Here is a 22995-nt window from a genome sequence, read left to right as displayed (position 1 = left end):
ACAGAGGGACAATTGCATAAGTTAAAAAAGTACGGCAACATTTGGTGATTTTTTTGGTAAATACACGCATGTGTTTGGATACGTTGCGGACACCTCGCAGACAGAGGGTACGGAGTGTTTCCGTGGGTGCGGCAGGCGACGGAGGAGGCGGCGCAGCCGTCGCGGCTGGACGTGAGCGGCGGCGCGCTGGAGTCGCTGCCGGCGGCGCTGCTGTGCGGCTCGTCGCTGCTGGAGCTGGACGCGTCGCGCAACCGGCTGCGCGACCTGGAGGCGCTGGCCGCCACCCCCTGCTGCCGCGGGCTGCGCGCCCTCTCGCTGGCGCACAACGAGCTGGCCGCCCTGCCGCCGCCGCTGCTGCGCCTCGACCGGCTCGCGCTGCTCGACCTCTCCTCCAACTGCCTGCGGGACCTGCCCGACAGCCTGAGGGACCTCCAGCAGTGAGTACCCTCTCTCTACCATTCACACTCGCGCAGTTTGGGTGCATAGATCCTGAGAAATCAGTACCCAGAACAACTACCTCTGCCGTAATAACGGCCTTGATGCGCCTGGGCATTGAGTCAAACAGAGCTTGGATGGCGTGTACAGGTACATCTGCCCATGCAGCTTCAACACGATACCACAGTTCATCACGAGTAGTGACTGGCGTATTGTGACGAGCCAGTTGCTCGGCCGCCATTGAATAGACGTTTTCAATTGGTGAGAGATCTGGAGAATTTGCTGGCCAGGGCAGCAGTCGAACATTTTCTGTATCCAGAAAGGCCCGCACAGGACCTGCAACATGCGGTCGTGCATCATCATGCTGAAATATAGGGTTTCGCAGGGATCGAATTAAGGGTATAGCCACGGGTTGTAACACATCTGAAATGTAACGACCACTGTTCAAAGTGCCGTCAATGCGAACAACAGGTGACCGAGACGTGTAGATCCAACTTCACCCCATACCATCACGCCGGGTGATACGCCAGTATGGCGATGACGAATACACGCTTCCAATGTGCGTTCACAGCGATGTCGCCAAACACGGATGCGACCACCATGATGCTGTAAACAGAACCTGGATTCATCCGAAATAATGACGTTTTGCCATTCGTGCACCCACGTTCGTCGTTGAGTACACCATCGCAGGCGCTCCTGTCTGTGATGCAGCGTCAAGGGTAACCGCAGCCACGGGCTCCGAGCTGATAGTCCATGCCGCTGCAAACGTCGTGGAACTGTTCGTGCAGATGGTTGTTGTTTTACAAACGTTCCCATCTCAGAGCTCGAGACGTGGCTGCACGATCCGTTACAGCCATGCGGATAAGATGCCTGTCATCTCGATTGCTACTGATACGAGGCCGTTGGGATCCAGAACGACGTTCCGTATTACCCTCCTGAACCCACCGATTCCATATTCTGCTAACAGTTATGGGATGCCAACCAATGCGAGCAGCAATGTCGCGATACGATAAACCGCAATCGCGATAGGCTACAATCCGATCTTTATCAAAGTCGGAAACGTGATGGTACGCATTTCTCCTCCATACACGAGGCATCACAACAACGTTTCACCAAGCAACGCCGGTGAACTGCTGTTTGTGTATGAGATATCGGTTGGAAACTTTCCTCATGTCAGCTCATTGTAGGTTTCGCCACCGGCGCCAACCTTGTGTTAATGCTCTGAAAAGCTGATCATTTGTATATCACAGCATCTTCTACCTGTCGGTTAAATTTCGCGTCTGTAGCACGTCATCTTCGTGGCGTAGCAATTTTAATGACCAGTAGTGTATGTGGCGAACAAATCACGCCATCTCCTATATATGTTGCTACGACCTACAGAAAATAAAGAACCTCCTGGCATCTTTTGGAACATTGTTCCTGGGAAACAGTTGTCGAAAATTAGACTAAAACTTTTTAAATAAAAACACTCTGGGATATCATGTAAATTGTTAATAAATTTTAAATTAATACTCTTTAAAATTTTAAATGTTAACAATTTACATGCTATCATAGGCAGTTTTTACAATGGTTAAAATAAACGTTGCATATTGCCGAAAATTTCACGCTGAACATTGTGACCCAGAAATTCAGTACGTTATGATATCCATACACTGATTTGTTCGCAATGTAATTCTAGCGGAAACAACCCATGTTTCTACGAGAGGGGACAGTATTTCATCTGTAAACATTGCAGTACTAGTGCTGTGTCTCGTTACGAGCGTTTTATTGCTTCATAATGGTTCGGACAACAAAGTACGATCACAGCCTCCTTAACAGTCACTCTGCAAGGAGCAGGGAACGAGACAGGTGGCTGTCGCAACGAATACCCCAGTGATCAAAGTGATGTCTCTAGAATCTGAAGTTTCGGCGGCAGAAAAACAACAGGTGTGCAGGACCGATATCTGAGTAAAACAGCGAGCAGAAACCCTCAACGCAGTAATATACATGTACGGTGGCAGTTCCAAGCAGCTACAGGAGTCCACGTGTCGCCACAAATGCTGCGAAATAGGCTCTATGAGGAGGGATTGCGTGTAAGACCACCTCTCAAGTCTCGTTCTCTTAATCGGGTTCGGAGACGGATTAGTGTCACGAGGGCACCAAACAACTCTCTGTGAACAAGGCGACGGTAGGGCCCAACGCTCTTTTCTGATGAGGTCCGTATCGGTCTCCTTCCATTGTGGGAGCAAAGAGAAAAACATCTCCACCGTAACTGTTTCGTAGACCGCCACCTTTATCATGACGGACCAGTGCGGGTTTGGAGTGGAATCATGTATGGATGCAGGTCACCCCTTGTCCCAACACATAGGAGGAGAATTGACGTGAAGTGTCGGCACGGTATCCTTGGACGCATTGCGTTTCCATTTGTTGAACATTTTGGATCTGGATTCACGCTGAAGGAAGAAAATGCACGCCTCCACCCCCCAAACTTGTGAACACCTGAATGAGATTTTCACTCTGCAGCGGAGTGTGCGCTGATATGAAACTTCCTGGCAGATTAAAACTGTGTGCCGGACCGAGACTCGAACTCGGGACCTTTTCCTTTCGCGGGCAAGTGCTCTACCAACTGAGCTACCCAAGCACGACTCACGCCCCGTCCTCACAGCTTTACTTCTGCCAGTACCTCGTCTCCTACCTTCCAACTGCCTGGGTTACTTCCCTTCAAGCGGACTCTCCCAACATTCCACTGTTTCGTGTATCTCAGCTAGCGTCAGTAGTATCGTTGGTGTGTGTCGTTATGTGTTGACATGAACGTTTAAGTTTAGTTCTTTTGTTCGCTTGTTTCGTTTTTGTCATTGTTAAAATGCCAACCATTGAAGAACATGTGTTTTTAAATGAACAACTGTTCAAAGCTGGCTGTAAATACACAATTTCAGTTCGCGAACATTTAATTCAGTTTTCCCGGAAACAACATTCCCACATCGCGATACTGTATAATTTGAGTAACAAATTTCGAAGTAAGGGTTCAGTGACAGATGCGCCGTGAAGTGATCGTCCTACGTTTTGTCTGAGGATAAACTACTCGATATTTCCGATAAGATGTTCATGAGTCCGAACAAGTCAGTAAGAAAACTCGCCCAGAAAATCGATGTTAGTGTCGGAATGGCCCACACAGCTGCAAGGAAAAAATTAGAACTTTTCCCATACAAAGTGACAGTCGTGCAAGAACTGAAAACTACTGATCATGGCAAGAGACTGGTTCAAAAATTTCATGCAACAAAATGGAAGGGATAGTCCTAATGAAACATTTTTCAGTGATGAGGCGTGGGTACATCAACTCGCAAAATTCTCGTATGTGGAGTACTGCAAATCCATTGTGTATTCATCAGGAGCCACTTCATTCTGTGAAAAAAGGAGTTTGGATTGCAATTTCTAGACGTCGGATTGCGGGTCCCACATTTTTCAACGAAACAAAACGCACAACGATACTGCAGTGATATTCTGTACCCCTTCACGGGAGAACTTGTGTTAAGTGAAATACTGAACGGTTATTTTCAACAAGTTGGTTCAACCGCGCACACAGCTCGCGCTTCAATGTCATTGCTTGCTGGTGTTTTTGGTGATTGCATAATTTCACAGGGACTTAGGCCTCCACGATCGCCTGGCCTAACACAACCTGACCTTTTTTCTGGGGTGCAGCGAAAGCAACTGTCTATAAAGACCGTCCAAAATCCATCGATGAATTGAAAACTGCGATATCCATTTTCACTGCTTCTGTTACATAAGAAATGTTACAGCTTATGTTTAGAAACATGATTAGACGAATTGAATAGTGTATTCAACGGCAGGGTGGACACTTTCAAAATTTAATGCGAAAATCTGTAAGTAAAAATGAATATTCAATAAATTAATAACATATTTTTCAGTGAGTTTCATTTCGGTGTATTCATTACGGCATACGACACGCGCGGCTAACAATCATACGGCACTGCGGAGAGACTTTTTGAACACCCCGTACAAATAATCGTCGTCTTTGAATTATTCCCCTATTGTGTGCAGTGTTCCGTGCCGAATGCTTAATCACAACAAGGGGACCACACCACAACCATGAAAAACACTGCCATACTGTAACACCATCTCCTCCATACTTCACTGTTAACACAATAGATGATGGAAGGTAATACTCTCCAGGCAATCGTCAAACCCGGACACTTCCATTGCATTGCCACAGTATACGGTGTGATTAATTTATTCCAGATCACTCATTTCCATTCCTCCAGCGTCAACTTGGGTCGCATTTACACGATCCCAAACGTCGCTCAGCGTTGACTACAGAAATGCATGGCTTATGAAGAGCTGCACGATCCATCTTTTTAATTCCCTCCGCACCCATTTTTTTAATTCCCTGCGCACAGTCATTGTACTAGATGGATTGCTGGTAGCCCTTTGGAACTTCACCCTTCCGCAGATTTCAAGCGATATTTTACAACATTTTGCAATTACGCTCCGCAGTGCTCGACGGCCCCTTCCCTTCAGAACAGGAAGTCTGTGTGGTCTTCGTTTAGCTGTGTTTGTTCCTTCGCGTTTCCGCTTTAAAATCATATCACAAACAGAAGTTAAAATGTTCAGGGTTGTTAGGCGGCGTCATTCTTCTAAACGATGGACTTTTCGACCCCTCTGCTGGGATCTTCATCAGGGTCTTCTAGTATCACTGTTGATTGTTGTTCAATCAGCAGTGGACACCACAATATGAAGAAGATTCCAATAGAGGCGTTGAAATTTCGGTAGTCTAGAATAAACGTGACGCAGCGTAGCAGCACAGAAGGTTTTAACTTCAGTGACAATCGTCATGAAAGCATGCAGACTTACGTATCACCTACACCCACTTGGCAAGTTTTAAAAGGGTTGAAATGCTCCCGATGGATTTGTTACTCAGAAGACATCCAGCGACTAGCTACCACTTGAAGTCTCTGAGCTGTCCTAACACACATTGTTCTGCCACTGCTTCTCCGCTGATAAAACAGTACTGTCCATCTGCCTTCACTCTGGCTGGTCCGCCTCTCGTGACACCTAGCAGTCAGTTCCACATTACACAGGGGTATCCGGATACTTCTGATCGGATACTGTACATGCTAACCTAAAGGTGAGTCCTCCTGCCCAGGAAAACGCCATATTAGACGTGAAATAGTTCAACATTTGTTGGTAAAGAACGCTATCAGTCGCAAATTCTTTGAAAAAGCTTTAGTTAATGCCAATGCCGCGTTTGAACCACCATTCCCATCTTGAAATGGCTAACTTTTCCATTTATGGGATATTTTCTTATTTTGCGCCATTTTATATGTTGTGCGGGTAGCAAAAATATGCTAATGTGCCGGCATTAATAAGATATAAACTGAAACAGTCACAAACGCTTACATATGTTCAGCGGATAGCATTCTTTATTTTTTATAATTTGAGCGTTTTCAGGACTGTGGACGAAATGCTGCAGTGCAAACAGTAAACATATTCTGTACGTATCATTATGGCACACGAAGACTTCATAATATTCCTCATGTAAGTCGCAGCCACGTGGTTTGCATTACATATTTTGGATTGCAATGAAAAGACCACTCGTTTCCCAAAAAGCAAAGATCTTAATTACCTTATGTTTAAAGAAAATGTGTAAGTGGTGCAACGCACTAATAACAGAAAATTGATTTTTCTTAGTTGTTTCAAGAAGTGTTTTTCCACTAACGGAATTTGGCATACCGTGATAGAGACGTCTTACCGCATAGTATTAAATTCAATAGATGTATTTTCTCACGAGAAATATCTTGAGTAGGTTTCAGCGACTACAAAAGACTAACGCTTGAATATAGAAAAGAACTGGGTGTCTGTCTCGAAAGGCTGCTTCATACAAGTCAAGGCAATCAGCTGGCGACGACCACTTCCGATGGATTCAAAGACCGTGCTGGAGCAGCGGGGCGAGACGCCAGTGGCCGAGGGCTGCTCCACATCAGCTGCTTTCTCTTTTTAATTGTTTCTTCATTTGCCCCCAGGATGCAGGCTGGCAGCAGATAAAATCGCTCTTCTGCCAAAGTTTTTTCCATGTTTTACAAAATTTTTTACTGTGTGAACCAGATGAAAGCAAAATCTGGTTTTAAAAATACTCATCGCGATATAATTTTATGATGTTTTTAAAAAATAGATTGCTTTACACAATAGTTAAAATGTAATCAGTAATGATGTTTCATGCTGCTAGGATGTAATGTTTATGCTGATGGTGCGTGAAAATCAAAATGTTCATAATGTAGATGAAATGTAAAGTACAGTGGGACCTTGTTGAGCCATAAGTAGAGGAAACAACGGAGGACCAGAACACAGAAATATGGGGTCGGGTGGGGCGTTGTCCACTTGGACTGGAAGGAAGGATCTATCTCCGCCATCTGTGACGGAACTGCAGAACTCACGCAAACACTGTTCATCATTAGACTAATCTTGCAAACGTCCAGGCTATCGTCAAACTTTGTCACAGATGTTGCTATGTTTCATGTCTCAATATGACTGGTTCTCCCAAGGGGCGTGTAGCACCAGCGCCACTGAAGAGATAGGGTCAGTGAACAAGGGATATACAGAGTGGTTACAATGAAGTTTTCGCTACTTCAGATGACCCCATGAAAAACGAGTGATCGTGGGACAATTAAACATTGTGAAAATATTTGTAAGGACATGCGGAAGAGAAATAACTAATAAACCATTGAAAGAAACACATTTTAATTTGCACATGAGAGGGTAGCATTTCTTATCTGCGTACGGTGTTTACGTTACAGGTTACAAACGTTGTTCGGTGTGACGACCATCTGCATCCACGGCAGCCTGTAACCGCACTAGAGATTGCTCAGCTGCTAGCCGAAACAACGGTGGACCACGGAACGTCCAGTTGTCGTGGCACAGTTGGTGCATTGTTTGAAGATCGCACATCAGCGTTTTCAGCCATGGCAGCAGTAACTTTTTTAACAATTTGTGGAGCAATTAGCTGTCGGCCTCTCCCAGGAGCAATTCCCAAATCGCGAGTTAATGCGAACTTCCGAATCAAGTTCTTCAACCCCGGTGCGCAAAGAGGACCTACCCGTGTGTTCCTTTAATGTATCGGTACTCGCGAAGAGCAGCAACACTATTGCTGTTGTTGTGATAAAACAGCTTTACGAGTAAAGCGCGGCTCACCTTGTCAAGACGCAAATTGAGTGTCTGCAACTGTAATGCACACATGTCTCTGTTTCAACTCTGTGTCGCCAGACCAGTACCGGCACCTAACGGCTGGTTATGACAAACACTACTAGCGACGCAAATCCTGCAGCGCACAATCTGCTCGTCATTCCTGTAGAACTGGGAACGGAATTTTTTTTTTCGTCCACACTGTCTCAAGTAGTGAATGTTTAATTGTAACCTATCTCTACAATGAGGAGCCAAAACGTTTGACCACCGCGAGTCTTGTGGCGTTGAGGGGCACGTGATACGGCAAGAAAAGTATATAGCCGGAACAGAGACATATGGGGAATCATTCTAGTGTCTACATCGACCGAAAATGCGGAAATCAATTGGCATGAGAGACTTTGACAAAGGGCAGTCTTATGGCCCCGTACCTCATAATGAAAATCTCTTAAACGGCAAAGTTGGTCGGCTGCATCGTGCTACTGTCGTGAGCATCTGTAGAAAGTAGATGAAGGGCGGTGAAATTAGGAGTAGGCGAAAAGGTGTTGGACGTTCAGGCCTCATCACGGAATGTCAGGTCACAGGCTTAAGCGCTCTGTAAAACAGAATATGCGGCAATCTGTAGTAGGTCTGACAACAGAGAACAATGCTGGAGTAGGCACAAGTGTTTCGAAGCACACTGTTCACAGCACATTGTTGAACATGGGGCTCCGATACAGACGACCCCTACTTGTTTCCGTGCTGACTCAATGACACTGTCAATTATGATTGCAGTAGAGACGGGATCATCGAGATCTGACCAACGGAAACATGTCGCCAGGTCGGAAGAATCACGTTCCCTTTTGCACAGAGTGATGGTCGTGTCCGGATACGTCGTCACCCAGACGACCGGCTGCCCGAAACATATACCACACCCAGACGCAGGGTTGTGGGAGCAGTTTTATGCTATGGGAAAAATCACTTGGGCTTTCATGGGGCCTGGGGTAGTAATCGAAGGCACGGGCGTTTGTGGATGACCTACATCCCTTCATGCTCGATGTCTTCCCTTAAGGTGAAGGCGTCTTCCAGCAGGTGAAGTGTCCACGCCACAAGTCCAGAACCGTGCTGCAGTGCTTGGTTATTGTTGTCTTACGATTTACACACAAATCTGCACACTCGGAAGGATATAGTAGGCTTTAAGCCACAGATTCTCTTAACTGCATAGGACAGGTCAGTAAGTTTAAACATTCTGTGCATATTCTTCTATGAGGGTTACTCAAAGTTTTAATCATAACCTTGAGAAAGTAAAGTTACGTAGCTAATTTTTTGTTTATTTGCAGGTAAATGTCTGAAGTCCTGGTACACACTGAAAACCGTGCGTCACATTACCATGTCCCACAACTAGAGAAAGCAAACCACTTTTGCCAAAAATTCCAAGGAAACTATGGTTCACCGGTTTCAGTTACACAAGATTACAATATCTATCAAGTTTTTGTGTGTTCCTTAAATCATCCGCAGTAAAAACTACAATGGTTCCATGATAAAACGAGAAGCAGTTCATCCTCTATTCTTTATCCAGTTGATTTCACTAAATCATGCATGCTATTGATGTGATCTCAGCCTTAAAGAACAACAACAATATTTTGACAAAAGAAAGAGTATGATGAGAGGATTCGTAATTGCAGGTTTAGGAGCTACAGTAGGATACTGTCAGACAGTATTTAAATCAACGCAGGCTCAGATACGTATCGAATTACAAATACAGGCACGCAGAATAAAGAGTTTGAATCTTACCTGCTAGTTGGCGTGTTCTTTACGATAAACACCTGTGTTTGAAGTTATACTTTTTGCATGATTATATGAGTTTACTGGACTTAGTATTCCATTGAAGATGATAATTCTGTGATTGAAATTTATATGCAGTAATAAAAAACGGTTTCAAATCTACACGACCAATGTTGGAATTTCCCTCGCTTGTAAGATTTTATTTTATTTATTTATATTTTCCTCGTAAAATTTTTTCTAGGTTGTTGGCCGCTAGCAAAGATTGATACGTAGATGACAGTGCATATTTGGTGTCACGTTGCAACAAACTACAAAATCAAAGAGCAGGTAACGCCTATATAAACATGCTGAAATATTCGCTAACAAGTGGAAGACACGCCTCAAACACCCAGAAATCCCGTTGTTTAGACACCAACACACCATTAATTTGTAAGCATAGAAACGACATAAAATAAATGTTCATTTCTGGAGAAAAAAGAAATCACCCCACAATCAAACGTAAAATACCAGGTAATTCATTCAGATGACCTGTTAAATTTGCAAAACAATGCAACAGAAAAACAAGATCGGCGGAGAACAGACTTAACCTAGTACGACTAGTGAAACACAGAAGGCGTGTCGTTTACAAATAAAATTTTCGCTATCCCAGTACTCGAATATGGAATGCAGGCATGGATAACGTCATCCAACCAAATCAAGAAGAACAAGTCTACTGACATGACGGTCCTACGAATACCTACAGACGTAGCACATGATTTTCTTACTGACTCATTACAGAAAACACTCAATACAAAGAATATACAGGTTAGACGACAAGAAGAAAATAGAAGCTTTCGAAATGTGGTGCTACAGAAGAATGCTGAAGATTAGATGGGTAGATCACATAACTAATGAGGAGGTATTGAATGGAATGGGGGAGAAGAGGAGTTTGTGGCACAACTTGACTACAAGAAGGGATCGCTTGGTAGGACATCTTCTGAGGCATCAAGGGATCACCAACTTAGAATTGGAGGGCAGCGTGGAGGGTAAAAATCGTAGAGGGAGACCAAGAGATGAATACACTAAGCAGATTCAGAAGGATGTAGGTTGCAGTAGGTACTGGGAGATGAAGAAGCTTGCACAGGATAGAGTAGCATAGAGAGCTGCATCAAACCAGTCTCAGGACTGAAGACCACAACAACAACAACAGGATGGACTCAAGGGGCATTGCGCCAGATAAGGGCTCAACAGATTAAAATAGCCTGCCTCCGAGAAATTTCTTCTTCAGAACCGAGGTAGGATCTTCAACTGCCCACACTTGATCAAGTGAATAATGCGTCGGTCCACCACTGTCTCTTTTGCAAGCAGTTGTTCGGCTAGGCATTGATTGGCAGAGTTACTGGATGTCCTCCTGAGGGATATCGTGCCAAATTCTGCCCAATCCGCGTGATAGATCGTCAAAATCCCAATCTGGTTCGAGGACCGTGCCCATAATACTCCAAATGTTCAGAGTTGGGGTGAGAGTCGACGAGATAGCTGGCGAAAGTGAGATTTGGCAAGTACGAAAACTATTATCATGTGCAGTAGGCCATTATGTTGTTGAAATGTAAATTCAGAACAGCTCGCCATGAAGGGCAACAAAACGGGACGTACAATATCACTGACGTACTGCTCTGCTGTAAAGGTGTCCCTGGTGACAACCAAATTGGCCCTGCTACGAAATGAAATGGTACCACAGACCATTTCCTGGTTGTCGGACTGCATGGCGGGCGACAGCCAGGTTGGTATCCCGCCACTGTCTGGGGCATCTCCAGACATGTCTTCGTTGATCACCTGGAAGCGGGACTCCTCACTGTACAGATTTCCATTCATGCCAATGAGATACTGTGGTGTCACCGCCAGACACCACACTTGCTAGGTGGTAGCTTAAATCGGCCGCGGTCCATTAGTACATGTCGGACCCGCGTGTCGCCACTGTCAGGATCGCAGACCGAGCGCCACCACAAGGCAGGTCTCGAGAGACGTACTAGCACTCGCCCCAGTTGTACGACGACGTTGCTAGCGACTACACTGACGAAGCCTTTCTCTCATTTGCCGAGAGACAGTTAGAATAGCCTTCAGCTAAGTTAATGGCTACGACCTAGCAAGGCGCCATTAACCATTTGTAATGTTGCATGTACCTCAAGATAGAGTCTCACTTGTATCATCCAGAATGCTGTATACCAAAGGACAATACAAAAGTTAAGTGTTCTAGTAGCTACGTTCTTTTCTTTATCACATTCATTACGAATCCTGTTCCAGACTTAACGCCAGATGGCGTGAGTTGACGCGTGCCCTTTCGGCTACTTCACTGTGGACTGGCTGCCTTAACAGTCCACTACAGATACCAGGCCGAATGTGCCAGACACCATTGCAAACGGTCTTGTTGGTGTACAGAGGTTAGACTAGGTAAGGTTAGGTTAGGTTAGATTTGTCACCGCAAGGGGTGTTGCAAGGTAGGATGTGCTGAGTAATATCTATCAGGAAAAAAATCGTTACGTTGCACTGTTTCCGAGTTAAATAGCATTAAATTGAACCTATCAGGTCGTTGTGTACGCAAATTCAAGCAACCCGCCAGAAACAGTGGCACCGAAGGTGTTCATTTGGTTTCCTATCACAGAACAAGAGAGCGGTACAAAAATTGGACATTGTACGATAGTAAGGATCGAACCCGAACCTACGGCTGAGGGGTTTCGTGCGCTATCATCAACGCTGCCAGAACAACTGACAGTAACTGTATCTGGTGGGCCGCTTGAATTTGCACACGCAAGGGCCTGATTGGCCAAGTTCGATACTAATTAACTCGAAAACGGCGCTACGTATCCAGAGTTCCTGTTAACAATTATTTCTCAGCACAGCCTACCCTGCTACACGTTTGCAAGCTTTTCAGACTGTTTCTGACCACCTTGTACATTCATAAAATATTTCTAACAGTTTCATTCGCTGCGTACTTAAGCCTCGTAAAATCTGCATGCTGTGATGGGTAACATTTTGTAAGCGTCTGACGTTCATTTTCGATTTATTTTGGGTCCGAACGAGATACCTCCCTATTAGGTACGGTATTTTTAACAACGAGAGGACTATAATCACATTTGTTGCATCAGCTATAAAAATAATCTTAAGAGAAACATACTGTCTCTCTGTATTTGACTGCCAATATCCTTTGGCAAATCGCTTAATTAAACCGGTTGTCTTCACACGCCAAGGGAAGTAGAAATATGAGAATCTAACAAGGAAACTGTTGTTCTCTGATTTATTATTTACTTATGACCCAGGACGACAAATAACATTGCACTAGCTCTGTTGAGAATACAATTGAGCTGCTATTTTATGCCGATCTGCCAGAACTCATTTAGACTGCCCTATAAGTCACAAACGACTAGAAACACGTAGTAGGTGAAACATAATTAGAACTAATTATTGCAGTGAAAGCCCTGAATAAATTTGTGAATGTAGAGTTTCCCTGCGTCTGCTGCTGATGAGGAGCTCTCGGCTTTCCAGTCGGATGAGTGTTGAAATACCGGCAGGTTTCGACGATTGTCATCTGCTGAAGTGTCGGCATATCGAGAATATTCTTATATGTATACGCGAGAGGTGCCCTCCTCTCCAACTGGCTGCTGTCGCCAGGATCTTGGAGTCCGAGTAGGGGGTGGGGCTGGTGGAAGGGGGGAATGGAAGGCGGCCGAGTGGCGCAGTGGGGTCATAGCGAAGGCTGCGTCCCAGTCACAGTGTGGGCCACTCCTGATCCGACTCACATGGTGACTATGACTGAGCGTGCTCTAGGCGAATAGTTCCCTTCAAACATGGGTTTCGTTACACTCATTTTTGACGGAGCGCTTGCTTTAGTTGCTGTAGCTCGGTTCAGAGGCTTCCTATTCTACATTGGATGGTGGCAGCTTGTTGTGTGTTGCTACAAGTTCGATGTGGGTCTTCTTCCTATAAACCGCATGGCCCAGCGTCTGCCTTCTTCTTTGTTAGGATGCCCAAGAAGTAAGACTTCCATTCACTCTTTGTTCGATTATGAATGTAATATTTTTGTGGATGTTGGTTAAGGGATCCAGAAACTCGTACCGAACCTGTCTGCATGCTCCCAAACCACGACACAGATTCGAAATTGGATCACATGACTATTCCATGTATTTGTTCATAAAACATCCCGTTGCACTAGAAGTAGGTGATGGTCAGTGAATCGGTGATGCGCGATACTTGCTCAAAGAGTTTTACTGCTTGCGGCTACAAGTTATATGCAAGGACTGCAGAGGAGTCTTAGAGAGGAACATCTGCGAAGACTCCGTGTAAACAGTTAAGGGTAATGCGAAAACAGAGAGATGACTTGTTTGTGAGTTTCGATTTTACTCTGTTCTTCACGAAAGTGCCTCATTTACCAGGAATGTATTATGTACTAGAAATTGACAACTTTGAAAAAGCACGTTGTAGATTAACAGTGTAACTAAATACGTAAAATGAACTGGTGGACGGTGGTTCTAGCAAGCACATTTACTTTGCTAGCGTTTTGCATTTTAAGAAAACGAAAGAAAAATTGTTTTTTAAGGAAAGTTCGGTGAACATTGTGAAAATTTTTTTCGAAGTTGGTAAATCGTGGTGCTCCGCAAGGGTATCAAGACAACGGGAGTGCTGCGGGGAAGGAGTTGTCGTTAGGAATATGGAGCACAGCGAGGCGGAAAAAAGTGAGACAATTATGTTAAGGAAGCACCTCACATGGGAGAATATTATCTGGCGGGCGGCTGTGGCAGTTGCTCCTGAAAAAGACTTTCCGCTCAGAGGGGCTCATTTAAGTCTGTTACGCCAATTACGACAGCTTCCAAAGAACATACTCGGTAACCGTTATCTTTCAGCGTGCGAAGAAGTTACATGGCTCGTTGCTACGAGCCTTTACCGCTTTATAGCTTGTGAAATCAGCGATAAAAAGAAAAGTCTGCTGCGCTATTAAAATATTCGCAGGCTGAGCATTCCCTAAAGAAACGATAATATTGGCCGTTACACTTAATGACGCAGATCGTTGACTACGTTGAAACTCCGCACATTTCCCTTATTAGAAAAATTGGCGTAAAATAATTTGGCGAAGTAGAATATATAAGCTGTTTTGGTGAAAATAATGGCGATTTTTAATTCTTAATAATGGTAAGGAAGTCCTCTAACGAATTCAGCACTGTAAGCTCCTTGGCGGGCCATGCTAATGCCATCACCAAAAGGACAAATATTTTCTTAATTTACGCTTCTACAGGTTTCACATTTCTTTGAATTAGTGCAGACCACTAGAGCGAATAGTATGGATTTTGGGGTGTAATCACTGTGCTCGCTCAACGGTTACTCTGACGGAATTCGTCCCTGAAGCTTTTATATTTGTGCTTATTAGGAGTCTTCGTCTGGGATTATTACGCGACGAAGAATTTGGGAATATACTCCTGGGACGGTTTGCCCTTACGAGCATGATCTATTAACAACACGTCGTGGCAGTAAGAACTCAGCGTCATCTTCCTGGTGGTGACTGGGTCTTCGCCTTTTTCGGCTTCGGTAAATCTACATCATGTTGCCACTGCTTGCTTTCCTCCAGTGGCTTGGTGTCATAGCAATACATCTAGAAATCCTCCGTGGTGATCAGGAGGCTGAACACGCCATCTAGGTAGGGCTCACATTGTTGCCAGGGGCCGGCGGGCTTTTTGAATGGGTGTGAGCAGTATCGGAACCTAGCGGGCGGCGACTTCCATCGAGGTGATAATATCGTGCAGCATGTTAAAAACAGAACCACGACTGATTTTTCACTTTTTTCTTTGTCGTCACGATCGTGAATAGCTATTCTTCAGGTACTAATGGCCTCCATTTCTCTATCAATTCCCAGTTCTTCATAGAGAGTTTATCTGACAGTTCATTCTTCGTCGCTCGGTCTTGTTTGACCACAGTGGATGAGCCTTGTGTCACTTACCTAACGTGTCATATGCAGAATTAGCTGATCATACCCTCAAATAATGGCTAGATGGCATCTCAAACAAGGCTAGATATAATTGACGTCTCTAAAATTGCTCACGTTTTATTTGGGAAACTTAAAGCCCATCGAAATATTACAAATATCACAAGATAACCATTCTATAATATTGAAATACTGTAAAATGAGGATAATTTATACTCTAGTGAGGATTTGGTTGTGGGATAATCCTTCATTTCTTTTAAAAAAGCTTCGTTAGTTTATTAACTATTTGTTCTCTACTGCTATCAAAGACTTCGGAAGCACGCCGATTTTACAGCACTATTAAATAATGAAATCCTGGGACGCCATACTATTGATCAAAATTTTGCTAACGTCTAATTCCCTCAAAACTGAAAAAAATAAACCATTTACTGCACTATACAATGATTACATGCTGTTCACAAAACATTTCTCCATTGAAGTGAAGAGAATCCTTGCTTCTGGGTTCGTGTACATACACATGGATTCACAAAATAACTAGCAGTGTGCAAGTGGAGTAGTGAATCACGTGTTATTTATTCGTTGTCGTAGGGTTCTGCGTGTTAACAAAGTTAACTTTCCTTCTTTCTTGCCTTCTCCTTATCTTGCAGAGCAAACGAAAATATAAACACGCGCTGTAACCATCGAGTTGGTGCAACGCAGTTCAGTTTTAAATTTCATGGAGAATAATCACAGTGAATAATCGTTGTCAGCAGTTCATGTTGCGTAGTCAAAGCTTAGTTAAAAATCATCGTATTTCTGATTTTGGAACAGATGGTTTGTTACATAGATTAGATTTCAGGCTTTAAACATTTTTCGATTTTGTACGGCTAAACGCTACTGTGAATATACTAGATTTAGCCCCAGATCACGTAAGAATGATCTGGGACTTAGCCATAAAATGACTAAATTGACAACACTGGTCATATGACGGTACATTGGTTCCTTACACTTTCAGAAAGTCAGCATGGATTGCTGCCGCGTCATTCCCCTTCAAACACAGAAAACAGATTACCATACCACAATCTACTTTACCAGTGGCCTAGGCTATTTTGTTACGGATCATCTGACAGCGTGCTACTGTGACGTGGTGTTATCAATGTGTACTAGGGCTGCAGACATGTATCAGCAAATAGCAAATAATTAAATACATAACTTTTTTATGCGCTAATTTAAGTTTCGTGACCTCTTTTCGTCAACTGGAATTCGCGAAGAGCTCATAAGAATCCCATCAATGTCAAACTGAAACCTGATATTTGTAATAGAAAAAGTGCTAAAACTACTTTTGTCAGTCTGTATATCCCAGCCACTATTCCTCATAAAAAAGTAACAGGCAGGTTACAAATCTCCTAAAAACAGTCCAACAATTTTCACGTGAGAGCAGCCTGTGGTCTGGTGTATCTCAGAACCCTTGCTAGTCCGGTTGCTAATATTTCTGTCCTGCTTGCTGAATTTGCTGAATGTCCCTCTGCTACAAGAAGAATATGCGACTACAGCTGTGGTTACGTTCCACAACTTCTCACTAAACTCTTACTTCGTTAACTCACCGTGGTTGATGAACACGGCACTTCGTACTCAAACGTTCTATATTACAACACATACCACACTTCCCTTGTTCCGTTACAGTTCATAGCGACAACCGGTCACTTCGATAGATAAATAGCAGGGAACTGCGTCTCCTGTCTTCACTCTCCAAATGGCATACACCTGCCTAACATTATACGTAGTGCTGAATTCTGTGATGAATCCCAACACATCGAGTCCTGCCTAAAATGTTAGCATTTAGTTCTAACCCAAATGAGTATTCCCCGAAGGCAAACAGTGTATGGACTGTTTTGCATCAGTCTCCATTTCGCAGACATTGGGCTCATTTGCCAGCTCGTGGCGCTCACGCCCTGCTCGTTCCGTTCTGCTGTTTGCCTGATTACGCGACTGAGGATCCACATCCTCCTGGCCATGTGAGATTGGTTTTCTGATTATAAATGGTGAATGTTAAAAGGTTTACAACTTTAACACTTGCAGGACGCATTGTTCTAGTCACTCAATTGAAGATTTTCGACTCAATCCAATATCATACACTTTAAAATATAGGCCTGCTAGCGATACATGAAAACGACCTGCTTCACTTTACCTTCTTCTCCATTTGTTTCTTGAAATGGAAAAAAATTTACATTTAATCATCCCATTTGTACAGCATCTAAATCATTCAAAATAAAAAAGTAAATTACATTTGATGTTCTGCAGTCGGAGGCAACAACGAGTAAGTTTTGTGGTTGTCCATTACGGAAACAGGCTAAGGTCAGCTGCTCGTGCAAAAAAATACGGTTCTTTCAAATTCACTCCGAAACACTGGAATGTTTGTCTTTGTCCTCTACTGCTGGTCATACTGCGCGCTGGTCTTACCGGAAATTGAAGAATTTCAAAGCTGAATAATAAATTAATCGAAGTGAATGAAATTCGTGGTATAAATACTGGCCTGTCTTTCCCTTTCCCTTTTCCTGTTAATATTCCTGCTTTTCTGATGTTGTTTAGAAGGTTTTCTTGTAAGAGCCCTGGAACACTGAGTGAATTTAGGAATACTTTTAGGAACTTTACTCTTTGTCTTGCTTCACCATTGTATCAATGGATTTAGTTACTTTTTCTATATTTGCATATTTGTTTGCTGAACCACGTCACTTTTATTGCTGAAATTGTTCGCTCGCACAACCGCTCTATGTTTACGTACTTTCTCTCTATAAGCGGACACACTTTTTCGAGGCAGTTGTTCCTCTGTTTTTGTTGGCGTTGCACAACTCGTCGGTCAAGAGGATTTTACCGGAATGCGAACCAGGACGATATGTGCCGTTTCCAAGTGGTATTCTAGAACATTCAACAGTATTGTATAACATTCAGAAACATTCACTAACACTCAATAATGTTTGTATAAGATCGAGGATGTTATAGAACCACCTCATATGTTCACAATTCATTGATGCGAAATAGACAGATGTCTGGGTGACGACGACGAGCTGATGGCAAACTCTTTAAATACATCTCTACAACTACAACAGGAAGCACCAGACATCACTGAAGTCCACAATGGAAGAAGCAAGGATAAAACCAGGTACAAAAACCAGTGATAGGCGGTGGTTGGTCATGGAGGCCTCGTTAACCTCATCCACAAACACTTACATTTCTATCCAAACACTTCGAAAGGCCGTCATACTTAGTTCCTCTTTAAAAAATATCTAAAAATAAAAGAAGTTTCTTTGTGTCTAGGCCAAGCATAAAAAGCTTTTCAGAGATTGAAACGTCATGAGGAACACACCTTAACCGTGAATTGACTGTTGAACAAAGAAAAGAGTAATGCGCTTTCGATTGTTTCCTGAGGGTTGCGAGCTCTAAAATCTGATACTCTTGTTAAAATTAGTAACCGACACTGAATTTATATAGTCCTCCCTACTACGACTCATTAACCTTGGCATAATTTTTAGTGAAGTACACTACGTAATTATCTTACGTATTCTAATTGCCAGCACGATCTGAAATCTTATGAAGATCAACATTTTTGGGGTTTTCATGAAACTCTTCTTCGGCTATGTTTCATAACAAATAAGCGATTTGAGAGCCACGTACTAAATAATATTATCCATCGTTGCATTAACACAGGTAATAATAATGCTCAAATAACACATGCATAAAACGATCTCTGGAACCTGTGGCGACTATGGCTACATTCAACTACATAGTACACATGAACGTATTTTTCTTAGTACACATATGGTCATTAATGATTCGAGAATCCTCGAGAAGCAAAGGAACAGAAAGACGCTATCCGTATGTATCCTACCATTATCAATTCGTGTGACGAGCGCGAACTTGCAAATACGATTAGTGGCGTAACTTGGTCAAGGCAGCGGGGTCGAGTGCTCTGTGGGCCGTTTTTTGATAGTGAAAAATGTGAAAGAGATCAAAATGAAAGGGAAAGAGAGAGCATAAAACAGGAGAAGAATGAGGAAAAACTAGTAGTAGAAGAAGGGAACGGACTGAAGGGCAATATAAGTGTGCGCAAATGATGTGATCCTTTTCCGATTGTGTGAACAATGGTTCCACAACATATACCATTCCCTAGCACAGAGACGCTTCTTTCTTGTTTCCGATCACGTGAAGCAATTCACAGAAAGTGTAACCAGTGTATTTTGCAGTAGTTTACAAGAAAAACGCCTTTTGCATCCTGTACATTTTTTTTAAATTTTATTTATGCACCCAGATGCGTTTCGCACTTTTTACAAGACATCTTCAATGGGTGTCCTGAAATATTGCATGACTTTTTTTCTTTTTCACTTAGAGGTTATAGATTTAAAACAGTTCATGGAAGTATTTATAATAAAATGGAGAATTACTTACAAATAATCGTCTAATTCATTATTTATAAACCAAGCAGCTTTCTGTCATATGGAAAACTGGTTGAAAGCTTGCGGTTTTTCTTATAGTCACTCTGTTTTTGAAACCTAGTACGTAACTATCATTTTCTGTGTCTAGAGTGTCATTTGTTTTGTGTTTTCAACTTTCTCAGTTTTGCTTTTAGTTGTTTACTGTTTGACTGTATGTGTAGTGTTGCAAGTTTTGTATGTGTGTGTGTGTGTGTGTGTGTGTGTGTGTGTGTGTGTGTGTGTGCGTGTGTGTACAATTTTTTCAGTTATATACTTAGGAGAGGAATGGGATTTATGAAAATGTATTGGGATTTTTGTCTACTATACGTTCAGTCAGTGTAAACAGTGAGTGGTTAGTTATTTTCACTTGGTCTTTAGTAGTGGTTTCTGTTCTGCTTTTGTTTTGCGTACGTGCTACTTTTCTTGTAAAGTTAGGAGGTGTCTTCCATCATATATTTTTTCATTTCTTTTTCTGTTGTAGTAGGATTATGATTCATTTTTCTTAAATATTCTGTAAAAGTTGATTGGCTTGTCCCATGTTTCCATGCTGCGGCGTGTTCTTTGCATCGGCTATCGAATGTTCTGCTGGGTTCTCTTACATACAGAGAACGCTGCTTGGTTTACAAGTAATGAATTACACGCTGATTTGTAAGTATCTTTCCATGTTATTGTAAAAAGCTTCCATGGACTGTCTTAATCTATAATTTATAAGTGAAAACTAAAAAATCGTATAATCAAGTCACCCACTGAAGATGCACTGTAAAAAGGCGAAACGCGTCTGGGTGCAAAATAGAGAAATTTATGTGCAGCAGGTAAAAGGCGTTTTTCTTGTTAACTTCTGCACTTTGTATGCAGCTGCTGCGAAAATGCCTACCGCAAGAAACTTGTTAGTATATTTTGTGTTTTTGCTTTGTTAGTATCGGGTTGGCATTAGTCGATAATGAAATCAGAAAAACTAATCGCTAGATTGTTACGAGCAATGCAATCTTCAGCTGGGTGTTTTCCACAGTTTTATTTGTATCTTACAGAAAATTAATGAAATGTGCATCTTCTACATTATTGTAAAGTCGTGTTGATCTCAAGAAACAAATAAAAGGGCTAAGCTGTAGTGAAGATATTTAACACAAAAATAGGTAGTTGTCTGCGTGGAGGAGCAAAGTCAAAGTTTGCTTTGGGCGCGAGTTACTCTATTTATGCAACTGCACGTGACGGGTACTGGAAATACACTGACCGCGGTGCTGAAGGCAGAGCTTTGTGTCTGAGCTTTCACCACGTTGTAGGATTCACCTGCCGACTAAATCGAGTTGGGGGGGGAGGGGGAGGAGGGATATTTTATTGTGCCAATTCTGTTTTCTGTCTACACAAGTGACTCCGTTGCAGTCTTGTGATCTATAGTAATAATTCTTTAAACAAAGAAAAAGCACCATGGAATTTCATGAAAGGATCTTTTCGCCGGGAGAACTATAAAGTTCACAAAGGTACTGCAGTCGAAAGTGCATCATTATTATTCGTAGAGTATGATAAATTCTGTGAAATATTTCATAGCGATGAGGGTAAAGATGATGAGCTACGCTATGTCTGACGGAAATAGGAAATCGGCATTTATACCAAATGGAAAATGGAAAAGAGCGGTTGGCATCATTAGCCGGAAGGCCCCTTGGTGGGCAGGTACGGCCGCCTTGGTGCAGTTCTTATTACATTCGACGCCACATTGGGCGACCTGCGCGCCGGATGAGGATGAAATGACGATGAAGACAGCACAACACCCAGTCCCTGAGCTGAGAAAATCCCCGACCCAGCCGGGAATCGAACCCTGGCCTACGTATGACGAAAATCCGTCACGCTGACCACTCAGCTATAGGGGCCGACATTGATACTAAATCATAAGTTTCAAATATACTGCCCTGAGCACTGAACAAGTTAGGCACGTGTGCACTAGCAAGTGACTTCCGCGAGTAATATCTGCAAGTACTTGTTGAGGTGTTTATACTAGAACAAAAAATTGTGCAACTTTATTTCTGCAAGCTGCTTGGGCAAATTAATTTCAGTAACTTGCTGCAACTACTTGCAGAAGTGTTTCCACTAGAGTCGCATCGTGAGGTAGGCAAGTAGAAGTTTAAAATGTCGAAATGAGAGCAGCGGCCGCTATTGTTCAATTACATTGGTGCAGTGTCTGTGTACGACAGGTTCTGTAGAGTTCGTTGTAATATTTCTCCGGACATGAATGCATGTCTGAGGGGACAGACTGCTGAAGACTACCACGGCTATACAGTTTACTGGAAACAAATGACAATTTGTGCCGGAACAGGACTCAGTCCAGGATTTCTCTCTTTATATGTGCTGTTGCCTTAATCTCGTCGGCTATCCGAACACACTTCATCGACAGGCCCAAACTTCGATTAGTCCCAGTATATGCTACCCATAGTAATGGACTGCTATTGTTAAAGAAAATTCGTGATGAAAAACAAAAAATTGAGAAAAAAGAAGTGTTCGGGTAAGTTTCTCATGCAGAGTCCGTAATTTGTGAATATTTGTATACTTCGGCGTCTGTTGTGTCAAAGTCTGCCACAATATTATCTAGTTCGTTCGGCCTTATAACTCTATTCTTAGTATCCACGTGTTTTGTGTCTCACAAGACGGAAAAACTCTTTTTGAATGCGGAAGTTTATTTCCTAGTGAAACACGCGCATTTACAGTTTCTTACGCATCGTAGCTGTAGAAGGCTCTCTCACCGAGCTCGTTCTGCTCTTTGCCGCTAGATGGCAAGCGCTGTCACTTTAAGACGTCTCACATTTCGTAGTTTCCTACGAATACGCGATGTAGTACAGCAGCAGTACATCTAAATATATACTTAACAAAATAAATAGCAAGTCAAATGTAGTCTTAGAAAGATCAGCCAATAAAATATTTGTGGACATTAATCACTGGTTCCTAGCTAATTCTTTGTCACTAAACTTTGAAAAAACACACTACATGCAGTTCAGAACTTGTAAGGGGTGTCCCAAGAGTATATGTCTAACATACGATGACAAGAAGATAGAAGAAGTGGACAGTGTTAAATTCTTGGGATTACAGCTTGATAATAAATTCAACTGGGAGGAGCACACCACAGAACTGCTGAAGCGTCTTAACAAATCTCTGTTTGCAATGCGAATTTTGTCAGACATAGGGGATATAAAAATGAAAAAGCTGGCATACTATGCTTACTTTCATTCCATAATGTCATATGGG

The 22995-nt window shown here is 42.9% G+C and overlaps 1 protein-coding gene across 1 annotated transcript in view; it reads left to right on the top strand.

Annotated features, from left to right (window-relative positions):
* The window catches only part of LOC126235283 (protein phosphatase PHLPP-like protein), a 405833-nt gene that overhangs the window by 145841 nt on the left and 236997 nt on the right, over positions 1 to 22995 (top strand). Inside the window, exon 3 of the mRNA XM_049944008.1 lies at positions 136 to 437. Coding sequence (XP_049799965.1) covers positions 136 to 437 — 302 coding nt within the window. The remainder of the gene's footprint in view (positions 1 to 135; positions 438 to 22995) is intronic.

The sequence above is a fragment of the Schistocerca nitens genome, chromosome 2 (genome assembly GCF_023898315.1).
Source record: "Schistocerca nitens isolate TAMUIC-IGC-003100 chromosome 2, iqSchNite1.1, whole genome shotgun sequence".
Lineage (NCBI taxonomy): Eukaryota > Metazoa > Arthropoda > Insecta > Orthoptera > Acrididae > Schistocerca > Schistocerca nitens.
The sequence above is the reverse complement of the archived record's forward strand: the minus strand, read 5'-3'. Positions and strand labels throughout refer to the sequence as shown.